At 40.0% G+C, this 26,526-nt stretch overlaps 1 protein-coding gene and 1 long non-coding RNA gene across 4 annotated transcripts in view; one reads left to right on the top strand and one right to left on the bottom strand.

Annotated features, from left to right (window-relative positions):
• Positions 1-1,399: 1,399 nt before the first annotated feature.
• LOC121031990 (uncharacterized) lies at positions 1,400-11,775 on the bottom strand. 3 transcript variants are annotated; one of them, XR_005791028.1, is made up of 3 exons: positions 11,699-11,775; positions 11,377-11,447; positions 1,400-1,679 (listed from the first exon to the last, which is right to left on the bottom strand). It is a non-coding gene; the product is annotated as an uncharacterized LOC121031990 (long non-coding RNA). The 3 variants fall into 3 exon arrangements; XR_005791029.1 differs by having other exon boundaries at positions 11,643-11,708; XR_005791027.1 differs by lacking the exon at positions 11,699-11,775 and having other exon boundaries at positions 11,377-11,634.
• A 32-nt stretch (positions 11,776-11,807) lies between these two features.
• The window catches only part of SYNJ2BP (synaptojanin 2 binding protein), a 34,379-nt gene continuing 19,660 nt past the window's right edge, over positions 11,808-26,526 (top strand). The window contains exon 1 of the mRNA XM_040477549.1: positions 11,808-11,984. Within this exon, the coding sequence (XP_040333483.1) occupies positions 11,921-11,984 (64 nt within the window). The 5' untranslated portion in view covers positions 11,808-11,920. The remainder of the gene's footprint in view (positions 11,985-26,526) is intronic.

Raw genomic sequence — 26,526 nt, 5'->3', positions numbered from 1 at the left:
CAGGCTGCAAATGGTTCAGAAAGCTGAAAATGTGACCCACAGTAGTTTCAAAGGCCACAAATGTGTGGCCGAGGTCAGCTGATCTGATTGAAACAGGAGTACTGTAACTTCAAAAAGTGTCAACAGTGCCAAGGCACCACTGGTAGCCCCAAGAAGGGATCAAAGTCCTGATGTAGTCAGTCTGCCAGGAGCAGGCAGAGATAGCACGCATGCAACTTGGGCTCTCTTACCTTGAAACAAACATAAGCTTTTGACAAGAATCACAAGCCTAGCAGACAATGGTAGCCTCTGCATCAGAAACATAGAGTCTTTTATTTTCTGCCAGGTATAGTAGAAATTGATGTGTTCTATGCTTGTGATTCCTGCCCAGGATATGATGGTAGATGTTCTGCCATATGTGGTATGATAGGTAATACAAAGCTTAATCACCAGTTTGATTCCTGCTGATCTCATCAGAGAATAGGTCTTTACCAGGAACAACTACATGAGTGACCCAGATGGTTCAGTGTCTACAATTTGTTTCCAGAGTTCATGGCCCCAAAGGGGTGCATTAATGTGCCAGTCTGTTGTATTCTAAGTAGCAGACTAAAACACACAGGCCCTTGGCAATAGGGAAGAATCAATAGAAGTGTTAGCCAGGGGGTGAAGCTGAAGACACAGCACAAGCTAACACCCCACAACCACGCCCCAGGTGAGATATGTGTCACATTCTTCAGGCACTCCTGGATGCCCAACAAAAAAGGAGAGGGAAAAGCAAATGGTTAACTGACAGAGATCACAGTTATTCAGGGCCTGAGTCTCCATCAGTTTGCAACTGTCTTAATGATTTACAAGAAAAAAGCAATCTCCAGAACCCTACAGATTCAATTTCCTGGAGCTCTAACATCACCCTCCCCCATAGAATAGAAAATCTTATATAATCAGTCTCTCCTCACAACCCCAGTGCAGCTCTTTCTGCCCACAGTTCCTGTCCCCATGCTATAATAAAAACACCTTTTTTGCACCAAAAACGTCTCAAGAATTGTTTCTTGGCCATTTGCTCCTGAACCCCACTTCAGACCACATCAGGGATTGCAGGGGTGCAAGAACACCTGGGTTCAGGGGGTCCCAAACAGACCAGGCTCAGCCACTAACCACTGACAAAACCCAAATGCAGAGAGATGCGGCACCTGGGCGGCTCAGATAGTTAAGCCTCAGACTCTTGATTTCGACTCAGGCCATGATTTCATGGTTCATGAGACTGAGTCCCAAGTTGGGCTCCACAATGACAGCATGGACCCTGCTTGGGATTCTTTCTCTCCCTGTTGCTCTCTGCCCCTCTTCTGCTCCCATGAGCACACGCTCTCTCACGCTCTCTTTCAAAATAAATAAACTTATTTAAAAAATGCAAAGAGATGAGTGGAGATGAAATAAGAAAGGAATTTATTTCAGTGAGCCCAACACTGGAAGACAAAGACGGCAGACTAACATCTCAAAGACTTTCTCCAAAGTGCCAAAAATACTTCTAGGTTTATACCAGGAAAATGTGGGACAAAGGTAAGTAGGTACTTGCAGGTGGGCAGTAAAGGTCAGGTCTTCATTGTCATGGGTGGGGTCTTGCTGGTTCAGTGCAGCCCTTACTGCTTGAAGGGGTAGTATCAGTTCCCTTCAGGGGATGCTTGGCTCACAGGGTCTTTTGCCTGAGTTAAGAGATGAGCCAGAAAGAAGAACTTGATCAATTAGAAGGTTTGAGGTCAAAATGGAGGTAGTTGAAATCCTCTTTCAAAAGTGTAACAGAGGATAGAGGTGCCTGCCCTAAACCCTAACCCACTCTACTTAAGGCTCAATTAAATTAGCTTCTAATGTTTTTGGTCCACTCAATTTCTACCTCTTTATTGTGGACATGATTTGTTACTGCTTTGAGGAGGCTTTGACTCAGCAGCTACAGCCACATTGCATTTTGGCTAGGGCTGCAGGGATTTCTGCCCTATTGTCATAATGACAACCCTTTCCCATCCTACTTTGGAGGAGAATGAACAACAATCAAAGGAGCATTTGACTGACTTGTTTTAATCCTAACTCACTGCTCAGCCTCTAAGCATCTATTGAAGGTAGGGCAGAGAGGAAACCTTAGTCCCTTCCTGTCCACCACGTGATCAAGAGCATTCGCTAGTGGATCCTGGGGAGTCCTCTTTAATCCTCTACTCTGGCCTGTGGAGGACTTTGTTCTTTTTGTTCCAGAAAAGCATGTTTCTGTTAGCGTCCCATCTTAGTCACCAAAAACTGTCAAGAAATATGATAGGTCTAAGATTTTACCCTATCTGCAAGCTAACAAGTTAGCCTGCCACAGTTTTGTGGGGCACTCTGATCAGATTGGGCGCCACTAAATATGGGGTGTCCCAATTGGGTAGGTTCCAGCAGCGTGGGTGGTGAAAGAATTCACCCAAGGCAGGACAAGAGACAGAAGTTTACTGAATATACTACAAGGGAGCAGCAGGCAGGATAGCAAAGGAGAGACGGTCTGTGAGAAGTGATGGTGAAGGACCTCAACTATAGGGCAGAGTGAGGAGGTATGGGAACGTATGGAATTTTCCTTTTGGTAACCTTAGGAACTGTGCCTGGTTGGTCAGTTAGAGTCTATGGCTACTTCGAGGTGGACCACTTAGTGAGCCTGTTTGCATTCTGCTTGGTGGTCACCATGGGCCCTTTTACCTTACTCAGGTTTCTATTGCTCAAGCTTGTTGCCTAAAAGCGACCTCTACAAATATCATGGATGGTAGCAGAAGATAATGAGATGCCCGGTTCAGAGACAAAGGACTTTCTTTCTCATGGCACAGCAAGGAGCAGGAATTTCATGCTCTTGTCAGTTTCTCTTATTCCAAAGTCTCATGGGGGCAATGCAGAGGGCTCCTGAGGATACTGCACATATAATGATTTTACATTAGAGCTAAGGAACTCTGAGCTTTAGGAAATGTCTTTTATGATAGGCTGCTTGCAAATCTGCCCAATTTCTGCTCTGGAGGAAGACATTATCTTTATTATAATAGGCAGTAAGCAAACCTGCCTTCTGCGCTGAAGGGTGACATTTTTTAAAAAGTTTTATTTTAGACAGATTGAGGGAGAGTGGCAGAGGGAAAGACAGATTCTTCAGCAGGCTCCACGCTCAGCATGGAGGACGACATAGGGCTCGATCCCACGACCCTGGAATTATGACTGAAGCCGAAATCAAGAGTCGGATGAGCAAACGACTGAGTCACCCAGGCGCTCCTGAAGAATGACCTTTTACCTTCCAAACTGGTCCACTACACAAAGATCTTTGAAAAGATAATCTGGAATAATATCTGTCATCTGCATGTAAGATGTATACAAATATAAGAGATACATGGAGAATTGTCTCCCAATAGATAAGGATATAGTAATTTCAACAGAGACAAATGTATTATCTAATTCAGTCTTCTGAGAGGGACTAGAAGCAAGTATGCCCCAGTAATAATGAGCAGACTTAGTCCCCAGATCTTGTTTTATAAATACCATTGTCTGCTCAAAGGAAACAGAGATCCTTTGAGAAAATGATAATTCCAGGACTGGAGCAGGTGAAATACAAGATGAGCCTAAAACACTGTGTGCCAAAAAGTAATGAAATGCTTGGGGCGCCTGGGTGGCGCAGTCGGTTGAGCGTCCGACTTCAGCCAGGTCACGATCTCGCGGTCCGTGGGTTCGAGCCCCGTGTCGGGCTCTGGGCTGATGGCTCAGAGCCTGGAGCCTGTTTCCAATTCTGTGTCTCCCTCTCTCTCTGCCCCTCCCCCGTTCATGCTCTGTCTCTGTCCCAAAAATAAATAAATGTTAAAAAAAAAAAGTAATGAAATGCTCAAAGAATGATGGAGATATGTTGAAAGGACAAAGATGCCAGTTTAAAGGTGCTCCCATGAGTCAAATCTAAGACAATTTAGTTTTAAAATAAGAGTAATGGATTATAAGCCATTCAATTATACAGAAATTCATAAGTCCATACTGATGATAATAAATAAATGAAATAAGGGAAAGGGGAAAGTTGTTTCTTATAGTAGAATGCCATATAATAGATGTAGGTGGAATTATGGATAAAAAAGTCATCATTTGACAATCTTCCCAGTTAACAACTGCTTCAATGGAGGGTAATCATTGAATGCTAAAATAACTGGGTGAAAATTTGATGAAAAAAAAGAATAATTACTTAAAGTAATTCTCCATAAGCTTCCTATTCATTGTAAAAGGAAATATAGTCACTTTTCAGTGGAGCCATCTAGTGGACAACACTGTAACTAAGTGTTCAAAGTTAACCAATAATAGGACCAACATCTTGTGCCTACTGGTAACGTGGACTGAGATGGACATAACATTACTTTTGTGGTACTGCTTCTAAAAATAAAGCAGTACCTAAACAACAGTCGACGGGCTCTCTACAAAATGATTGTTCTGTATTCTCGTCATGACAATGAAAGACTAAGGAACTATTCCAGGTTAAAGGAGATTAAAGAGACATGGCAACTGAATGGAGTGTGTGATCCTTGGACTTTGGGCAGGGGAAAAAAAAAAAGATGTAAAGGGCATTTAGGGAACAGTTGATGAACATCTACAAAATAGATAATAGTACTGTATCAATATTAAAAATCTCGATTTTGATAACTATATTGTAACTTATATACTAGAATGCCTTTTCATGTATGTATGTCCCTATCCATCTGTCTTTTTCCTTGCTTTCCTTTCTTTTCTCCCACTATCTTCTTTCTTTCTATTAATCTATGTCTAGGATACATATGTATGTACATGAATATGTACATGTATGTGTACATATGTATATTTGTGTATATATATTCACATACTAAGAAAGCACATGCACGAGAGTGAGCAAGAGAGAGAATAAAGTGAAGAGAGGTCAATTATAAGAAACTGGAGAAATGGGTAAAAGGTATCTGGAAGTTCTATGTCATCTTCTTGTAACTTCTCTGTAAGACTGAGTATTTCCTATATGAAAAAAGAAAAACATTCCAACAGAAAAATGGACAAAGGGCAAGATTTTTCAGAGAAACAAAAAAGGGTAAAAAATAAAGAGCCATAAAAATGTTTAAAATAATCTCAACAGCATTCATAAGTGAAAATTTCAAATTACAATATTATTTTCCACTTAGCATTTTGGCAAGGATGTGAGATGTGATGATAATTCCAGAATGGAAAACAGCATCCTCATATAATATTCATAGAGGGATAACTGCACAAGATCTTTGAAGTAAAATTTGGTAATATTTTCCACAAATTAGTATATACCTACCCTCTGACCCAGAAGATCCCCTTCTAGAATTTTATTCTCCTGACACTCACACTGATTCTAAATTTTCACTTAGAATTGCTTGTTGTAGGAATAAAATTTAAAATAACCAAAATACCTATAAGTAGAAATTAAAATCTTATGAAACATCTGCAATATGAACTATACTATACTATGGATAGTATGTGAATCAGACAGCCTAATTACACTGTTAAACAAATCAACCCCACAACCACCTGCTTAATGAACATAACAGTTTATCTGATGGGTCAGGGTTTGACCCTCTTAGAATCAACTTTATAGGCCAATTCATTGTATGCCAAGGCTCCCTAGCTGTTCTCTAACCCTCTCTGTGCATCCTCCCAGAGGCAGGTGGAAGTCCCCATTGATGCAGCAACAGCATTAGCCATACCTCTTCAGGAAAACCTGCGGGCTACTAAAGTGTATATTGCACACTAGCCTCATATATAAGCTGTATTTTCTGACACGGTTTCATGAGAAGCACTAATATTGGGGGGTTGGGGTACTTCCCAAATTAATAAAATTGGTACCAATTTGTGATATACCTAGTGATCATTTTGTTTTTTCCACTAGAAAGAATCCAGAGAGAAAGAGGTGTGCTAATATTATTTGGTTCACCTATTTAATTAATTAATTTTTAATGTTTTATTTATTCTTGAGAGAGAGAGAGACAGAACATGAGCGAGGGAGGGGCAGAGAGAGAGTGGGACACAGAATCGGAAGCAGGCTCCAGGCTCTGAGCTGTCAGCACAGAGCCCGATGCGGGGCTGGAACCCACAAGTGGTGAGATCATGACCTGAGCTGAAGTCAGATGCTCAACCGACTGAGCCACCCAGGCGCCCCAGTTCACCTATTTATAATGTGACACTTTTTAAAAAGTGTGTTTGGGTGTGTAAGTGTGTGTGTGTGTGTGTGTGTGTGTGTGTGTGTGTTTTGCTACTTATTCATTTGTATCACAGCAGCAAGTCTACCCTTCTCTAGTACTCTTTAATGCTGACGCAGGGACTCTCTACAAACTACATTTCCCATATTCCCTTGACAGCTACCTTCTGGCTAGGTTTTGCCAACTTGGAAACATTGGCAAGAGTTTGCAATCTGGGAAAAGAGACTTCTTTCCTGTTTGTAATCTCTGTCAGCATTTCTCTAGCAGCAAAACACAGCTCTGGCTCCAACCTCCACCTTGTTTTGGTGATTTCATTACCAGCAATGCTATCCCACCTGAAGTACCACCATTAGCTACCTGTGAGCCCTGGGTAGCACACCTTTAGAGATGCTACGGGTTTGGTTTCAGACCACTGCCATAAAGTGAATATTGAAAAAAATTAATTATTGCAAAAAAAATTTTTTTTGTTTCCCAGTGCACATAAGTTATATTTACATTACAGTGTAGTCTTAATGTGCAATAGCATTATGTCTAAAAGAAAACAATGTACATACCTTAACTTAAAAATACTTTATTACCAAGAAAAAAAAGCACTTTATTGCTAAAAAGTACTAACGATCATCTGAGGTTTCAGTGAGCTCTAATCTTTTTTGCTGGCAGAGGGTCTTGCCTTGATGTTGATGGCTGCTGACTGATCAGGGAGGTGGCTGCTCGAGGTTGGGGTGGCTGTGGCAATTTCTTAAAACAAGACAACAATGAATTTATCTTATATTTTCATGTTTTATTATGCACATTTCAATTTCACTATTAATATTGAGCCTAAATATATGCTGGCTTTATGTCAAGATTTTTGAAATGTAAAAAGTAAACAGATAGCTCTTAGGCTATTGTAGAATGTATTAAATAATTAGAGAATCTATGGGGTGGCAAATTCTGTCTATACAACATTTAAACATTTAGTGGCACAAATATAAATAAACAATAGGGACAGGAAGACATGTAAAACTTTGGGTTGCAATTGGAAGAAAAACCTGCTCAGGACTAAAGGGAGAGGTTCTTGGTTGCTGATGAGAATCTCTCCTTGATTTCAGACTTTAGACAAACTAAGGAGTCAGTGTACAAAAACCAGTGACTTGTACAAAATCCCCATTAGTCAGGAGAAATAGTAGCAATATGATAGATGAAAGAACTGGCTCGCACCAGTCTGCAGTAAGCAAGGATGGCTGGGCTGGAAGTTGGAAAGCTAGTTGGAGGCTGCAGCTCGAGATCGGGGTCTACACTAGAGTAGAACAGCAGGCTGGAAACAGTCTATAGAGGCAGATTGGTTGGTTAGTGCATTTTTCAATAGTTCTTATTTTCCAAACAAGGTCTTAGGATGCTTTCCTCAAACAGGGAAGACAACAATGAAGTTTGCTGCATCAATGAGCTCTTCCTTTAACAAACAATTTCCTGTAGTCATTTGATAGCACAGTAGAATCACTGTAGAGACCACAGAACTTCTTTCTAAAGTGGAGTCATCCTCTCAAATCCTGCTGATCAACTAAGTTTATGTAATAAGATTCTAAATACTTTGCTGTAATTTCAACAATCTTCACAGCATCTTCACCAGGAGTAGATGCCATCTCCAGAAACCACTTTCTTTGCTCAGTCATAAGAAGCAATTCCTCCTCGGTTAAAGTTTTATGCTGAGACCGCAGCAATTCAGTCCTATCTTCAGGCTCCACTTCTAATTCTAGTTCTCTTGCTATTTCTACCACATCCGCAGTTACTTCTTCCACTGAAGTCTCAAACCCCTCGAAGTCATCCATGAAGGTTGGAACTAACTTCCAACATCTGGTTAATGATATTTTGACCTCTTCCCATGAATTGCAAATGTTCTCACTGCCATCTAGAATGGTGAATCTTTTCTGAAAGTTCTTAAATTTATTTTGCCCAGATCCATCAGAGGAATTACTATCTGGGCAACTATACCCTTATGAAATCTGTTTCTTAAATAATAAGACTTGAAAGTTGAAATTACTTCTTGACCCATGTGCTGTACCTTGTGTTAGCAGGCATGAAACCAACATTAATCTCACTGTACATCTTCATCAGAGCACTTGGGTATATTATCAATGAGCTGTACTATTTTGATAGGAATCCTTTTTTTTGAGCAGTTGCTCCCAACAGTAGGCTTAAAATATTCAGTAAACCATGTTGTAAACAGATGTGCCATCATCCAGGCTTTGTTTTATTTATAAAGCACAGGCAGAGTAGATTTAGCCTAATTCTTAAAGGCCCTAGGACTTTTGAAAAGGTCAGTGAGCACTGGCTTCAACTGAAAGTCACCAGCTGCATTAGCCTCTAACAAGAAAGTCAGGCTGGCCTTTGAAGCTTTGTAGCCAGGCACTGACTTCTCTCTAGCTATAAAAGTCCCAGACGACATCTTCTTCCAATAGATGTTTCATCCACATTGAAAAATCTATTGTTTAGTGTAGCCACCTTCATTAATTATCTTAGTTAGGTCTTCTGGAAAACTTGCAACTTCTACAACAGAACTTGCTGCTTCACCTTGCACTTTTATTATGGAGATGGCTTCTTTCCTTAAACCTCATGAACCCACTTCTGCTAGCTTCAAGCTTTTCTGAAACTTTTTCACCTCTCTCAGCCTTCATAGAATTGGAGAGTTAGGGCCTTGCTCTGGATTAGGCTTTGGCTTAAGATAATGTTGTGGTTGGTTTGATCTTCTATCCAGACCACTAACCTTTCTCCATATTAGCAATAAGGCTGTATTACTTTCTTACATTCACACCACTTTTTCATTTCCTTCAAGAACTTTTCCTTTGAATTCACAACTTGGATAATTGGCACAACAGATCTAGCTTTTGGCCTGTCTCAGCTTTCCACATGCCTTCCTTGCTAAGCTTAATTTCCTAGCTTTTGATTTAAAGTGAGAGACACATGGGGTGCCTGGGTGGCTCAGTCAGTTAAGCATCCCACTCTTGGTCATGATCTCATGATTTCGTGGGTTCAAGCCCCTCATCCGTCTCTGCACTAACAGTGCAGAACCTGCTTGGGATTCTTGCTCTCTCTCAAAATAAACTTTAAGAGAACTATACTTACATTAAGGTATAAAGGCAATTTACATGCCTAATCTGTCACTCCCACTTATTACCAGTATTTCGTAAATTTATTTGGTGACCTGTTTTCTTTTAGTGCCCTATGTGTTCCTTTTGAAGTTGTGTGCTCAGGTGAGAAGGGCAATCTTCCCAGTACAGGGTAGTGATCTCCCCTTCCGCAGTCTAGAAGAAGCTTTGAAGCTTTGTTTTTTTTCTTCCAAATTAACTAATTAGTTAAAAAAAAATTTTTTTTTAACGTTTACTTATTTTTGAGACAGAGAGAGACAGAGCATGAACAGGGGAGGGGCAGAGAGAGAGGGAGACACAGAATCTGAAACAGGCTCCAGGCTCTGGGCTGTCAGCACAGAGCCCGACGCGGGGCTCAAACCCACGGACCGTGAGATCATGACCTGAGCTGAAGTCGGGCGCTTAACCGACTGAGCCACCAGGCGCCCCAAACTAATTAGTTTTTAAGTAAAGCATAACTGACATACAATATCCTTTTAGTTTCAGGTGTACATCATAGTACATCTTTATTTATTTACATTATGAAATGATTCCCATGATAAATCTAGTTACCAGTCACTATACAAAGTTACTAGAATATTGGCTATCTTCCCTATACTGTACATTATATCCCCAAGACTTATTTTATAACTGGAATTTTGTACCTCTTTATCCCCTTCACCTATTTTGCTCACCCTCCAATCCCTCCCCACTTGAGTAATCAATAGTTGGGTTTTTTTCCCCCTTTATCTACCAGTCTATTTCTCTTTTGTTTGTTCATTTGTTGCATATTTCTCCACTGGTGATTTTCTTTTCCCATTTCTATTTTCTCTCTTCTTTCTTGATATTTCAATCTCACTTATACTTTTTTCACTTATCATATTCTGCTTTTTATTATGATCATTTTATTCATTCAATCAATCAACATGTTAAGGAGGCTTGGAAGTGAGGGTGGAATGAATCTGAGTTTGAAGGTGAGAAGTGATATTTAAAGTTTCATCTCATTTAATCCTTTCCACAACATTTTAAAGATCTATTACCATGCCTTTTTCTGGATGGAGAATCATAGTTAGGAAATGTTAGGTTACTTGCTTAAAGCCAGACAACTCTTAAGAAGATGGAACTGAAACTTGAGGCCAGGTCTTCCAACATCATCTCCTGTGTTCTTTCTATTATTCCATATTAACTTCTCAAAGGATTAGCAAATAAGAGGCTTGTCTGCTGAATCTGCTTCTTTCTTGTTTTGTTTCGTAAACACAGTAGGTTCCGGTGTGATTATTTAATGTGAACTCAAATGCCTTAATTGGAACTGTGCTTTTCAACCCTCCAAGGTCCCCACAAATCCTTGTGGTCTAATTCCAGGTTGTTTCCCACATTTAGGTCCTCTTCCTGCCCTTTAAGGCTTTTATGTTTTTGATCTGTGAAGGTTCCTTAGAGCCATGTTTTGGAAGTATACTTCAAAAGTCAGGAAGACTGGGCTGAAGTCACAGTAAGTCCATCCAGTAGTCTTACTGTAAGAATTAAACAAACAACCAAATAAAAACTTGAATTTTCCCTGTTACCAAAAAGAAGAAACCTTTACCTTCTCTCCCTTTTTTTAGATTTTTTTTTTTAATTTTTAAAGTTTATTTATTTATTTTGGAGAGACAGAATGAGCGGGGGAGGGGCAGAGAGAAAGGGAGAGAGAGAGAATCCCAAGCAGGCTCTGCACGGTCAGCATAGAGCCGGATGCGGGGCTCGAACTCACAAACGGCGAGATCATGACCTGAGCCAAAACCAAGAGTTGGATGCTTAAACGACTGAGCCACCCAGGTGCCCTTAGACTCTTTTTGAGCAAGCTTGTAATTATAAATCTTTCCTTCTCTCCTTTATATGTATATAAAATTTTGTAAAAGCCAAAAAGCCTCTTGTCAGGTACAACTCTCTTTGAAATGTAAATATCGAGGAAAAATCGTGCCCCCTCTCCCCCATAGCAGTTAGGCTAGGGGCCTTGCTCCAGGTTTAAGCACCTGCCTGTCAGAGTTTTATTTTTCCTTTGAATGACAATTAACTATCACAGATGATCACTTACAGGGGTGACTTACCAAAGAATGTATACAGCAAACTGTGTTAAGTCCTCTTGCCAGAGACCATGTATGGAATGGATTGTATTTGCCTGGATATATAAAAGGCTGTGAGATTTCATTCTCTGAAATCATATTAGCGGATTGCTTGATAAGCCCGTCCCAGTCTGGAATCCTGAATACTGAATAAGAGAACTCCCGCTCCCCCATTTGTAACGATTTTCTGAGGCGTGAGGATTTTACATTTAACTTCTCCTTCACAAAATCGATGTATTCATGTCTCCTACCTTTACGGCCCCCACCCCCCACGGTAAAGTGGAATGGTAACCGGGCCGTCGCTCACCGAGCGGTTCGCCGCGGGGACGGGGAGAGAGACCCGCGCGCCGGCCGCCGGAACCACGACTCCCAGCATCCCCTGCGCGCCCAGCGCTCCCAACTTCCTCTTCCGGTCCGCGGGCCGCTGAAACCGAAAGTGTAGTGCTTGGAGCGCCGCGCGGAGATTGGCTCACCTTCACCTGCGCGAGCTCCAGCCGATTCAGTGGGGAACCCCGACGAACAGGAAGACATGAACGGAAGAGTGGATTATTTGGTCACCGAGGAGGAAATCAATCTCACTAGAGGACCCTCGGGTATGTGCGGCACCGGTTGCCTCCGGGAGCAGGGTGCTTGAGGTTGTCATTGCAGAGTAGCCCCGTCTCCTGCTGAGCCGATTCCTTTGGCCTTGGAGCAGGCAGGCCCCAGCCTAGAGGTTTCCTGCACCTCTTTGAGCACGTAGAAGACTGTGTTGGCATCCACCGTTAGCCAGAGCGGGATCTGAGGAACCCACGTCATTTTTCAGTCGGATTATCCCATGTGTTTATAGTCAGGAAGGGTTTTTTCGGGTGCTAATAGTACCAGAAAATCCTGTCCCAAAGCCTGCTTTTTAACAACCACCCCCCCCCTTCCATTGCCTACTTTATTCTTGTGCCTGTGACAGACTGTTGAGTAAAAAGGGGAGCATCAGCGGCGTCAACTGTAAAGGCACAGCCGTTTTCTTGGTGCTAGAATCCCTCTCTCCTTCCTTCCATTTTTGGGAAATTCATTTAGTGTGTCAACTGGAATGCTAAAGCGGAAAGAAACCTCAGAGATCTGCTACCACACTTCTCAAATCTGCTTGCGCCTTAAAATTACCCGAGGTTTTTCGGTTTTGCTTAAAAAAAAAAAAGTTCCTAGATCCCATCTCTAGGAATTTGGATTCAAAGCAGGGTTTTGCTTGCTGGCTTGGGTTTTTCTTTTCTTTTCTTTCTTTCTTTTTTTTAAACAAGCAAGCTGGGTGATTCTGATACAGCTAAATCCTCACTTGGCCCTCAGTCGTATTTCCGCCTCCAACACCCTCTTTTACCCCACGCTCTTCCCTGGGCTCTTAACACTACTACATGCCTTGGGTTTTGTTGACTCCCCTTTACAGCTGTCTAGTGGATCGATTAAGAGCTTTAGCTTTGGGACTACGTAGATCCATCTGGTATCTAACCTCTTACTGGATCTTCGATATTGGTTGGCTGACTAACTTTACTGATGTAAGCTAAGCCTTAGTTTCTCATAAAACGTGCAGGATAATAGAATATATATACTTCATTTCATTTTTAAAAAAATATTTATTTATTTTTTGAGAGACAGAGACAGAGCATGAGCGGGGAAAGGGCAGAGAGAGAGGGAGTCACAGATCTGAAGCAGGCTCCAGGCTCTGAGCTGTCATCACAGAGCCCGGCGCAGGGCTTGAACTCACGAACTGCGAGATCATGACCTGAGCCCAAGTCGATGCTTAACCAACTGAGAGACGCCCCATAACAGAGTATACTTCATAGGGTTATGAGAATGAAATGAGTTAATCTGTGTAAAACTTTCAGAACATTGCCTGACACCTCTTAAGCACTGTGTGTTTGCTACTGTCGTTGTTATTATTAACAAATGAGTAGCTAGACTAGCACAGTAAAACCTGCTAAATATTGTTATTCCAGGAGCCTCCAATGAGTTATCAAGTACTGTGAGCTCTGTCTCTGAAATGTTGCTGTAAATCTGTCACTCCTTTCCATCCACCACTATCTAGAACAGTCCATCATCATTACTCATGTGGAATTTTGCGATATCTTGACCACCACTTATAGATTATTCTTCATAAAATGTGGTTTTCACAATCATCCATACTTTTTTTTTTTTTTTTTTGCTATAGAAGATTGGAAGTCGACTTATGGAAATGTAATTCATTCTAATCTGCATGTGTTAGTGTCATGCTTTACGTGAGCTCCTAAACTTTTGTTGAATGCACATTCTGTATGCCCAGTCCTTTTAGATGCACTTTTCCTACTTTATGTAAATTTCTCCTTCTCTCACTCTTAATATTTATTGACCTTTAGGCTTACTATTTATTGACTTTTGAGGCTATGTGGGAAAGTGTTTTTAAGCCAAAATCTGCTTCCCTGTAACTTTTCATCCATTGGTACTTGTTCTTGGAGCCAGTTAAAATAATACTAGTTCTTTTCCTGATTGTCCTGCAAGTATTTAAAGATATCTAGTTGTTCTCCTGTTTTGTCTCTTTCTTCTATAGCCTAAATATCCCTAGTTATTATATGAACTGTTTTGATGTGATTTTGGATTTAATTCTTGTCTCTTGCTTAAGAATTTAACGTACTTTGACATAGTCCTTTTGCTGTGGCATCCACCGTATTTCCAGGGTCTCCTGACTATAGCAGAGCAGAACTCACTAAATATTTTTAAAGTTCAGTGTAATATCACTTCAGCTTTTTTGGTGTTTGCATAGCAGGGTTGACTAATGCTCACCTCACCATTCGCTACAATTTCTGATCCTGTTAATTTTGCAGACCTATAGTTCCTAGTATTGCCTTTTTTCTCAATCACTGGAGTTAGGACAAACTTCAAAGGACTAATTTAGAAGAATAATTATATCTAGCTAATATATTTCCCTCAGAAGTGGTTTAATTACTATAGTATATGTGCCTTTATTCACAATGGATATTTGTTCACCAGGTGACTTCTTTAATTTTCCTAAGCATTTTCGTGTCTTGCTCATGTAAGTTGATAAACGTATGTTTTTAGGAGAATAGAGCCACAAATTTAGGATGGAACTGGCCTAAAAACAGTCATTTGAAGTTTGGTTGCTTCGGTTATCAAGAGGATGTTTCAAGTTTCTGTTTATCACCTCTCAGAGCTAATTACCTGGTATGTTGTACAGCCTAATTAAGCTTTTCTTTATTGTGTGGTCATGAAGATACACGGGGACGTCCCTTATCACCGCTAGAAACTTCCAGTAACTTTGGCAGTCACGTAGAGCTCTTCCCTTCTGTAGAAGAAATAGGAAAAGCCTCTAGTTCGAAATACGCATTTCTGTTTGTAGGCAACATTGTCACTCTTCATGTACAGCTTCCTATGCAGAGACCTGATAGTTTAATCAGGTAGCAGCAAAAATGTGTATTCTGCATTTTTGTGCCAGTGTTCCGTCAAGGGTGAGAGTCTTGGATATTTTCAGTGTTTGGGCCCATTTTGGAAGGCAAATGAACCTATTCTGTTTGATCTTGTTTACTGCAAGGGAAAGAATGAAGTCTTGGGGAAATTATGACAAAGAAACTCAGTCTTTGGGAGTTCAGCTCAGTAACAGTCTCTAAGTCTCCTATATTTTCCTTTATCAAATTAAGAGTTTTTAATTTTGAAAAGCTGTGGTTCCTCTAAGAAGTATCACAGGGATCGAATGTCGCTTTTCCCCCCGCTACTGTAACAGGTAGAGATTGGCCATAAAGACAGCTCTGTTGCCCACCAAGTGTTAGGATTGGGATTCCTAGTTCAGGACTGAGGCCTCAATAGGTTTCAGCAGGTTGCTCTTGACATATTATCTTTAAAGAAGGAAGAGAATCTCTATGTGTCTACTTTTCTTTTTTTTTTGCAGAGGATGATGGGTTGGTATAATGTTTTAATAATGAATAGTTACAGAGGGATTATATTTCTGGCACTGTTAGTTACTTTGTATATTAACTCATTTAATCTTCACAGCAACCCTGAGTGCTAAGTGATTAATCCACGTTATTAGATGAGGAAATTATCTCTCGGAGAGGTTAAAGATTTGCCCAAGTTCTAAAGCCAGTAAGTTTAACCTAGATCTTTTGATTCTGCTGTTCCATCAACTACCTTCCAATATAGTAGCCATGTCTAAGGAGTTGACTGCCAGTCTTTCTCCTGACCTTTATTTGGTTATATCATGCGTTAAGGATTTGAGGCATCTTAAATGACTAACACAATCCACAGTGGAAAGTTTTTATAGTTTGCTGTTGATAGAGCTGAGGGCATATCAAGGTAAGAACCTAAAAACAAGAAACCCTGTTAAATCCAGGCACGTGAGTCTCTACAGACGGGTCATGTGCTTTAGGTTTGACGCTGAGACTGTTGCTGATCTGTTGTTGATTTGTTCATTCATGTGCCAAGTAGATCTGAGACTAAAGTGCTGTATCTCTGCCCTGTTTTCTCTTGCTTACGTAAGTCTTACCCTCATGGAATATATGTCCCCATGGAGACATTACAGTCACAGGTGAAAAGTTAAATCTCAGTGTAAAGGATGGTTAAGGACTATGATGAACATGCATGTCATCAGAGGGCAAAGGAAGTGTGGTGGGGACCTTGTCCTGGAAAAGTTCAAAGAATGGAGCCATTGATAAGGTCCAGACTGATCAATTACAAGAAGATGGAACTTATGTTGGTCTTATAAACAGTATATAGGCTAGTGCCAGGCATAGGGAAGGTGTGGCCTAAACAGTAATAGAAAAAAGAAAATTAGTTAAGCATATTCTGAGGTCAGTGAGTTATACTGGCCTGGATAGAAAGGTAGGTTCATTTAGGAGAGTTAAGGAGATGAGGTTGCTGAGGTAGAGACTGGATTATGACAAGTTCTTAATGCTAGTGTAGAAACTTAACCTTTCTCTAAGGTTGCATCTTGACTCCTTCCCCTTCCTGTTCATTGGTTAAGACTGAATTCAAGAATCACCTCCTCTAGGAAGCTTTATATAGGCTAGTTGCCCCCTTGTTATGAGTATCATATACCATTTATTGAGTGCTTGTCATCATGTATTGCCAAACTAAACACTTTGTCTCGTGTACTCCCAACTAGGAATAGATGAAATGGTTGTTATCCCATTTTATAAATGAGAAAACCTTGACTCTTGTGTCACACAGTTCTTTAAGGGGTCGAGTTAAGAATTGGATTCAGGTCTGTGTGACTTAAAAATCCAGGCTCTGGGGTGGTGCCCTGGTAGCTCAGTCACTTGAGCATCCAACTCTTGATTTTGGTTTAGGTCACGATCCCAGGATTGTGGGATCAAGCCCCACGTCAGGCTTCATGCTGAGTGTGGAGCCTACTTAAGATTCTCTCTCCCTTTCCCTCCTCCCCCACATGCGTTCACTCCACTCCACTCTCCCTCCTCCACTCACATGTGTTCTCTCTCTTCCTGTCTAAAATAAAAATAATTTTTCAACTTTTTTAATTTATTTTTGGGACAGAGAGAGACAGAGCATGAACGGGGGAGGGGCAGAGAGAGAGGGAGACACAGAATCAGAAACAGGCTCCAGGCTCCGAGCCATCAGCTCAGAGCCTGACGCGGGGCTCGAACTCACGGACCGCGAGATCGTGACCTGGCTGAAGTCAGACGCTTAACTGACTGCGCCACCCAGGCGCCCCTAAAATAAAAATAATTTTTTTTTAATTTTTTTTCAACGTTTATTTATTTTTGGGACAGAGAGAGACAGAGCATGAACAGGCGAGGGGCAGAGAGAGAGAGGGAGACACAGAATCGGAAACAGGCTCCAGGCTCTGAGCCATCAGCCCAGAGCCCGACGTGGGCTCGAACTCACGGCCTGCGACCTCTGTGAAGTCGGACGCTTAACCGACTGCGCCACCCAGGCGCCCCTAAAATAAAAATAATTTTTAAAAAAATCCAGGCTCTCAACCATCATACAAAGTTCTTTTTTCTCTTTATGCTCCAACTGGATTCTGTGCATATCCCTATCTTAGTGTTTATTTCTATATTTGCTTCCTTATTTGTGTCTCCTCCTCCCTCTACTTCACTCTGAGCTCTTCCGATTCAAAGGATATACACTTCTTTTGTTTTCCTGATGCCTTGCCAGGCATGACACAGGGTGGTCAGTAAGTGTCATGAAATGACTAGGAAAACTGATAAATCTCAGAAAAATATGATAGAATATTGTTAAGTAAAGAGAACCAGTAACATGGTCTATTTCAGATTTCAAAAAGTCAAACAGGGTTCTCCACTAACTCCAAGAAAGAAGGAAAGAATGTGGATGTAATGTGTTACAATGGATATGAAACTAAGATGTAAGAAACAAGGAGATACAAGAGCTAGAAAACCTTATAGAGTGAGAAGAGCATATTATAGGAGTATCTAAGGTTGCTTCAAGGATCATTCTTATTAATATTTTTTGAAGACAATCCTTACGAATAATATAAAGGAAAACATGTAGTAATTACCTTGGAGAAGTAGAAAGGCAAGCTGTTAGAGGCCGAACCATAGAAACATTTTTTAGGGGCTCAGTTGGTTAAGCGTCCAGTACTTAGTTTCATCTGAGGTCATGATCTCACAGTTGGTGAGTTCAAGCCCCGTGTTAGGCTCTATACTGACAGTGCAGAGCCTGCTTGGGATTCTTTCTCTCTCCCACTCTCTGCCCCTCCTGGGCATGCTTTCTCTCTCTCTCAAAATAAGTAAGCTTAAAAAAAAAAAAAAAGCATTTTTTAAATCCACATGACTAGGCAGAAAAATAGCCACTGAGTGTATTTGAATAAGTACAAAATTACTTACTGAGGAAAAAGATCCAAGATGATAGAATCAGAACAAACTGTTGGTTTCGGGAGACTCGGAAATAAAGGTAGCTGTTTTTAAAAGCATTCATTTAGTGTTTGCTATGTGCCTACACTGTGATTAAGAATTATAGATATTAGGGGGCGCCTGGGTGGCTCAGTCGGTTGAGCATCTGACTTCGGCTCAGGTCACGATCTCACGGTTTGTGGGGTCGAGCCCCGTGTTGGGCTCTGTGCTGACAGCTCAGAGCCTGAGCCTGCTTCAGATTCTGTGTCTCCCTTTCTCTCTCTCTGCCCCTCCCCTGCTTATGCTTTGTCTCTCTTCCTCAAAAATAAAAAAAAAAAAAACATTAAAAAAACTTAAAAAAAAGAATTATAGATACTAGAATAAAGAATAAAAGACCCCAATTTTTAAGAATTTTGCAGTTCAATAGGAGAATAATTAATTATAGGCATATACCAAGTTCCCTTGAGGTAGAATAACCAAAATATCTATGGACCTTCATAAGATAGTTCTGTTCCTTGTAGAGTCACAGAATAAGACTCAAGACCATACTAAATGTGTTAGGAAATGTTTTGGAAACAAAGTAGATAATATTCTCCCCCTTGTACAAAACTGTGGTGTATTCATGCCTGCTACGCATACAGATTACCATATTTTGGGCAAGAAGCAGTAGAGTAGGAACAAGTTGAAAAGAGGGTAGTGGGGGAGTGTACAGATTGTAGTATAAGGCAAAAAATGAAGAGATTGAAACATTTTGAAAGCAAGGAGGCAAATGGAGACATGATCCAGTGGAGACCTGGCATATACATTCGTTTAGTGTTTGAGCAAAAGCTTATCCTGGAATGAGAGACTAAAGGTGCCTACATAGGTATTTCAGAGAGAACTTAAGGAGCTGTCATTCAAGAAGAGGAGGCTATAAAATAAGCAAAATGTTGATTTGGGGTTTCACTGGGAGACAGAGTCAACTGAAATGGAAACTGTGCCCTAAGTTGTGAGCCAGGAGTACAGGCTTTTAAAGGTAAAAACCACAAGGTGACATAACTTGTTTTGAGACAATCATAACGGTGCTGGCAGAGTTTAAAGTGGTTATCTAGTGCAGGATTGGCTATTTAACTAACAGGTGTTACAGTATCTCTGTTTCAGTCCAAAGCGGAAGAATGTGTCCATTTGGCAAAAGTCAGAAAAGTTCGTTGTGTTCTGCAAATTGAAACAGGAGTGGTGCATGGGACCTACTCGGAGCTCCGAGCTGTCAGTGCAGAGCCCAACATGGGGCTCAGAATCACAGAATCATGACCTGAGCTGAAGTCAGACACTCAACCAGCCGAGCCACCCAGATGCCCCATGTGTTGACTAGGACCTCCAGTACAATACTAAATGCTAGTGGAGAGAGTGGACATCCTTTCCTTGTGCCTAGTTTTAGGGATGTTAGCTGTTTGTAGATGCTTTTAATCAGAATTGACATTTCCTTGTATTTTCAGTTTGCCAAGAATTTTTATCATGAAAAGGTGTTGAGTTTTGCCACCTGCTATTTCTGCATGTGCTGAAATAATCATGATTTTTTTCTTTATTAACTGGTGGATTTGTTCATTTGATTGACTGATGCAAAAACCACTTTACTTACATTCCTTAGGTAAACCCTACATTCGTCCTTTATATGTTGCTGGATTCATTTTGCTGATATTTTCTTGAGGATTTTTGAGTCCATATACAGAATATTTTTCTGTAGTTATAACCTGTGTTTCATGTTTTGGTATCAAGATTACCTTGTCCTCATAAAGTGGATTGAGAAACATTTTGTGAAATTACTGAATGTATTGTGGAATTTTTTACATAAGGGAATTATTTCTTCCTTAAATGTTTGCTATAACATACTTATGTAACACTTGGGGCCTGAAGTTGTCTCTGTGGGAATACTTTTTTATTATGAATTCAATATCTTTAATACACTTGAAGATATTTTTTTTTGAGAGAGAGAGGGTGCAAGTGAGCAATGGGCAGAGAGAGAGAGTCCCAGGAGGGGTGGGGGTGGGGGAAGGAGAAGTGGGGCAAAAGCTCACCCAGTGTGGGACTCGAACTCACCAACTGTAAGATCATGACCTGAACCAAAGTCAGATGCTTAATGACTGAGCCACCCAGGTGCCCCTTGAAGATATTTCTAATAGATGGGATATTCAGATATTCTGTTTCTTCTTGAGTCAGTTTTGATAACTTGTGATTTTTTTGGAAAGAATTTTCCCATTTTATCTAACATACCATAATTATTCACAATATTCCCTTATCCCTTTAATATCTTTAGGATATGTATAGTGATAATCCATTTTGTATTCTGGAAATTGGTAATTTGTAAAATTACATTTTCTAGATTAGTCTTGCTAGCAGTTCATCAACTTTATTAACCCTTTCAAAGAACTTTCTTTTGGCTCTGTTAAATAAAAAAAATGTTTTTAATGTTTTATTTATATTAGAGACAGAGCATGAGTGGGGGAGGGGCAGAGAGATGGAGACAGAATCCCAAGCAGGCTCCAGGCTCCGGCTGCAAGCTGTCAGCACAGAGCCTGATGCAGGGCTCGAACCCACGAGCAGTGAGATCATGACCTGAGCCGAAGTCGGACTCTGATTGAGCTACCCAGGCTCCCCTCTATGTTATTGAGTCTGCTTTTATTTTATTATTTTCTTCTTTTCTTCCTTTAGGTTTAACTTAGTGGGTTTTTTTTTTTTTTTAGCTTCTTAAGATAGAATTTAAGATCATTGATTTTATACCTTTTAATTATTTCTTTTCTATTGTGAGCATGTAACGCCATAAATTTCTCTCTAAATGTTGCTTTAGCTCCATCCCACAATTTTTAATATATGGTGATATCATTGTCATTCAGTTAAAATGTTTTCTGTTTTCCTTTATAGTTTCATCTTTAACTCATAGGTTGTTTTCCAAACATTGAGGGATTTTTTTCAATATCTTATTGTTATGGACTGAATGTTTGTCCCCATGTGCCCACCCCCCTGGGAAATTCAGATGTTGAAACCTTAACCCTCAATATGACTGTATTTGGAGATAAGGTCTTTACAGAAGTAATTAAAGTTAAATGAAGTTAAGGATGGAGCCTTGATCCTATAGAATCAGTGTCCTTATAGAGACCCAGAGAGTGCACGCTTGTGCATGTGTGCACAATCTCTCTCTCAGAACTCACAAAGAAGTCATGTGAGCGCACAATGAGATGGTGGCCACTTACACGTCAAGAGAAGAGGCCTCAGCATGAAATTTGTCTTGCTGGTACTTTGACATTGGACTTGCCAAGCCTCCAGAACAGAATTTCAGCCATACGGTCTGTAGTATTTTGTTTCGGCAGTCCAAGAAAACTAATACAATTATTTTTGCTGATTTCTTTTTTTTTTTTTTTAATTTTTTAATGTTTATTTTCGAGAGAGAGAGAGAGAAAGAGAGCAAGCGGGGGAGGGGCAGAGAGAGAGAGGGAGACATAGAATCCGAAGCAGGCTCCAGGCTCTGAGCTGTCGGCGCAGAGCCCGATGTGGAGGTTGAACCCATGAACGGAGATCGTGACCTGAGCTGAAGTTAGATGCTTAACCGACTGAGCCACCCAGGTGCCCCAATTTTGCTGATTTCTAATTTAAGTCTGTCTTTTGAAATTCATTGAGATTTACTTATGGAGCAGCCTTTGGTCAATCTTTGTGAACATTACCTGTGCATTAGAAAGGAATGTTTATTCCATAGTTGTGTGTGCTGTTCTGTAAAGATAAATTACATGAAGTTGGTTCTTAGTTTTGCTCAAGTGTTCTGTATTTTTACTGATTTTTTTTTTGTTCTGTCAGTTGCTAAGAAGTGTTGAAATCTGCAACTGTCGTTTTTTATTTGCCTTTTTCTCATTTCAGTTTTTGCTCCATTAATATTTAAGTTCTCTTATCTAGTGTGTTCATATTTAATGTTTTAACCTTTATTTTATTTTATTTTTAATTTTTTATTCCACGTTTTTATTTATTTTGGGGACAGAGAGAGACAGAGCATGAACGGGGGAGGGGCAGAGAGAGAGGGAGACACAGAATCGGAAACAGGCTCCAGGCTCCGAGCCATCAGCCCAGAGCCCGACGCAGGGCTCGAACTCACGGACCGTGAGATCGTGACCTGGCTGAAGTCGGACGCTTAACCGACTGCGCCACTCAGGCGCCCCACCTTTATTTTATTTTAGAGAGGGAGATAGACCATGAGGAACAGAGGGAGAGGGAGAGAGAGAGAATCTTAAGGAGGCTCCATGCTCAGCACAGAGCCTGACACAGGGCTCTGTTCCATGACCCTGAGATCATGACCAGAGCCAAAATCAAGAGTTGGATGCTCCGCTGACCGTGAGCCACCAAGGCACCCAGGTCATATTTTGTGTTTTAATGTCATCTTGGTGAATGGACTTTTTTCATTAGGAAAGGTCCTTTTTTATTCTCTGTAATATTCTTTATTCTGAAGTCTACTTTTTATAATATTCATAGGGCCAGTTCACCTGCGTAGTGTGTGTCCATCCCTTTCCTTTTCACTAGTGTTTATCCATGTATTTATGATTTCTGGTGGTATTCATTCCTGCGCATAGATCCAGTTTCTGTTCAGTATTATTCCTCTTTCGTCTGAAGGATTTCCTTTAACATTTATCATAGTGCAGATCTGCTTGTGACAAATTCTCCCTGCTTTTGTTTTTCTGAAAAAAAATATTTATTTTGCCTTTCTTTTGAAGGCTGTATTCACTGGACATGAAATTCTAAATTATATTTTTATTTTAGCATTTTATTTAAAAAATATTTTTAATGTTTATTTATTTTTGAGAGAGAGAGACAGAGCATGAGCAGGGGAGGGGCAGAGAGAGAGGGAGACACAGAACCTGAAGCAGGCTCTAGGCTCCCGACTTGTCAGCACAGAGCCCGACACGGGGCTCAAACTCAGGAACCACAAGATCATGACCTGAGCTGAAGTTGGACACTTAACTGACTGAGCCACCCAGGCACCCACCGCTCTTTTAGCATTTTAAAGATGATGTTGCATTGACTTAAGGCTTGTATAGTTTCTGAGGAGAAGTCTGGTGTCATTCTCATCTTTGCTGCTTATATATACTTGTCCTTTTCCCCTGTGACTGCTTTCAAGATTCTCTTTATATCTGGTGTTGAGCAGTGTGGTTATGATATACTTTGCTATTTGTTTTTGTTTTTTTTTTTCTTTTCTGTTTATTCCGATTGGAGTTTGTTGAGCTTCTTGGATATGCTTGTGTATATTTTTCACAAATTTGAGTCAGTAGATTCTTCAAACGTTTTTTGTTTCCCTTTTCCTCTCCTTCTGGAACTCCAGTTACATATCGCTTTTATCCTACAAGTTACTGTGAGTCCCTTCTATGTCTTCAGGCTCATTGATCTTTTGTCTTGTGGTATCACATTGGCTATTAATCACATCTAGTGTATTTTTCCTTTCAGATATTGTAGTTTTCAAAATCTGTGAGTTTTCTTTTTTTTTTTTTCCAACTTTCATTTTCATATATACATCAGTGGAACAAAATAGCCCAGAAATAAACCCATGCATGTATGGTCAATTAATTTGTAACAAAGAGGCTAAGAATATATAATAGGGAAAAGATAGTCTCTTCAAAAATGGTGTTGGAAAAACTGGACAGGACGCAAAAGACATGCAAACATGCACAAGGATGAAACTGAACCACTCCCTTATACCATATACAAAAATCAACTGAAATGGATTAAAGACTTGAAAAAAAATCTTCCATTTTTTCATTATGTTTAACTTCCTTTAATTATTTCCACATAGTTATAATAACCTTTTAAACATCCTTGTCTGCCTGTTTCATCCTTTATTGTTTCTGGTTTTGTTTCTCATGATTGATTTTTCTCTTGATTATGGGTCGTGTTTTCTTCTTAGCATGTTAATTTTTAGATTCTGGATATTGTGACTATTACGTTGTTGCCTGTCTGCATTTTGTTTTATTACATGAACACTGTTAATGTTACAGTGCTGAGCTTTGTGTTAGCAGGCAGTTAAGTAACTTGTAGATCAGTTTGACCTCCTGAAGGCCTGTTTGTAACCTTTTCTAGGATGATTCTAAAGTCGTATTTACTTCAGGGATAGTTCAGCTCTACAAATGAGTTATGTTCTAAGTGAGTATCCACAGAATTTTCAAGTGAATCACTGAGGATTTCCATTCTGGCTGGACAGAACTTGAAAATCTCCCTGCCCTTTTTGAACTCTGAGAATTATCCAGCATACAACTTCCTAGTTTTTGTTTGTCCAGTCTTCTGGAGTTTGACTCAGCATCTGTTTGGGCTAGTACTTTGTAAAGACTCATGAAGATACCTGGATCTCTTTTTTTTTCTGCCTCCCTTCCTCCTTTCCAGAACTTTGCCCTGCAGCTTCCAGCGACCTCACCCTCTCCAGACCATAATCCCCATTTCATCAACTCAGTTGATTGATTTTGATAGAGAGTCCAGAAATAAACTTGGTTCTGCTTGAGTCCTGCTCCCTGTGGTTGTGATCAGAAATTGCGTTCACGTAGATCACTAGGGTGATCATAGAGCTACATTGTTTTAATTTAGGAACATATTAAGAGGAATATAGGCCATGACAAAATGGGATTTATTCCATGAATGCAAAGATGATTCAATAAAAGAAAAATCCTTCAAAGTAATACAACATATTAATAGAATGAAGGAAAAAACCCACATGATCATCTCAGCAGATACAGAAAAAGCATTTAAGGATATTCAACACTTTTCCATGTTAAAAGCAAACTAGGAATTGAAGGAAACTTCCTCAGCATGATGATGGCAATGTATGAAGAATCCACAGCTGACAACATACTTATGTAAGCATGAAAGCTAAGATTAAGAACAAAGACAAGGATGTGTGCTTTCACCACTTTTGTTCAATATGGTATTAAAAGTCCTAACCAGAATGGCTAGACAAGAAAAAGAAAGAAAAGGCATACAAATTGGAAAGAAAGAAGTAAAATTGTCTCTAGTCACAGATGAAATGATCTTACATGTAGTAAACTCTAAATGTTCTACAAACAATACCTATTAGGGTTTATAACAAATTCAGTAAAGTTGCAGGATACACACTCAACACACAAAATCAGTTTAGTTTCTATACATTAACAATGAACAATCTGCAAAGGAAATTAAGTAAATAATTCCATTTACAGTAGCATCAAAAAGAATAAAACACTTGTGAGTTTAACCAAGGGGGCAATAATTTGTACATTGAAAACTACAAATTTTGGCTGAAAAAAAATGAAGACATGAATAAGTAGAAATACATTCCACATTCATGGACTGGAAGACTTAATATGGTTAAGATGACAGACAATACTATCAAAGCATTCTGTATAGTAATGCAATCTTTGTCAAAATCTAATCAGCCTTTTTGTAGAAATAGAAAACCACACTCTACAATTCATATGAAATGTCAAAGGACCCCTAATAGCCAGAGCAATCTTGAAAAGAAAAAGCGAAGTTGGGGAACTCAAAACTTCCTGATTTCAAGCCTTACTACAAAGCTACAGTGTCCCAAATAGTGTGGCCCTGACATAAGGACAGATATACAGAGCAGTGGCATAAAACAGGGAGGCCAGAAACAAACCCTCTCCTATACGGTTAAATGATTTTGGAAAGGGTGCCAAGACCATTCGTTGTGTGGAAGGACAGTTTCCAATAAATGGTGTTGGGAAAACTGGATCTGCAAATGCAAAGCACTGAAGTTGGATTCTTGCCTTACGTCTCATACAAAAATTAAAAGTGCATCAGATACCGAAATGTAAGAGCTAACACTGTCCATTGATTGATGAGTGGATAAAGAAGATTTGGAATATATGTTACACAATAGAATATTATTCAGCCATAAAAAAAGAATGAAATCTTGCCATTAACAACATGGATGGAGCTGGAGAGTATTATGCTAAGTGACATAAGTCAGAGAAAGACAAATACATGATTTCACTCATATGTGAAATTTAAGAAACAGAACAAATGGGCAAAGGGAAAAGAGAGAGAGGCAAACCAAGAAACAGACTCTTAACTATACAGAACAAACTGAGGGTTACCATAAAGGAGGTGGGCCGGGGGATGGGTTAAGTAGGTGATGGGGATTAAGAGGTACATTTGTTGTGATGAGCACTGGGTATTGTATGGAAGTGTTGAATAACTATACTGCACACCTGAAACTAATATTACACTGTATGTTTACTAACAGGAATTTAAATAAAAACTTATAAATAAGTAAATAAGCAAGTGAGCAGACTATTTGTCCCCCTATACCCTACCCCCC

This window comes from Herpailurus yagouaroundi, unplaced genomic scaffold (assembly GCF_014898765.1).
Source record: "Herpailurus yagouaroundi ecotype Mexico unplaced genomic scaffold, PumYag 141, whole genome shotgun sequence".
Classification (NCBI taxonomy): Eukaryota; Metazoa; Chordata; class Mammalia; order Carnivora; family Felidae; genus Herpailurus; species Herpailurus yagouaroundi.
This window is presented reverse-complemented; position numbering and strand designations above follow the sequence as displayed.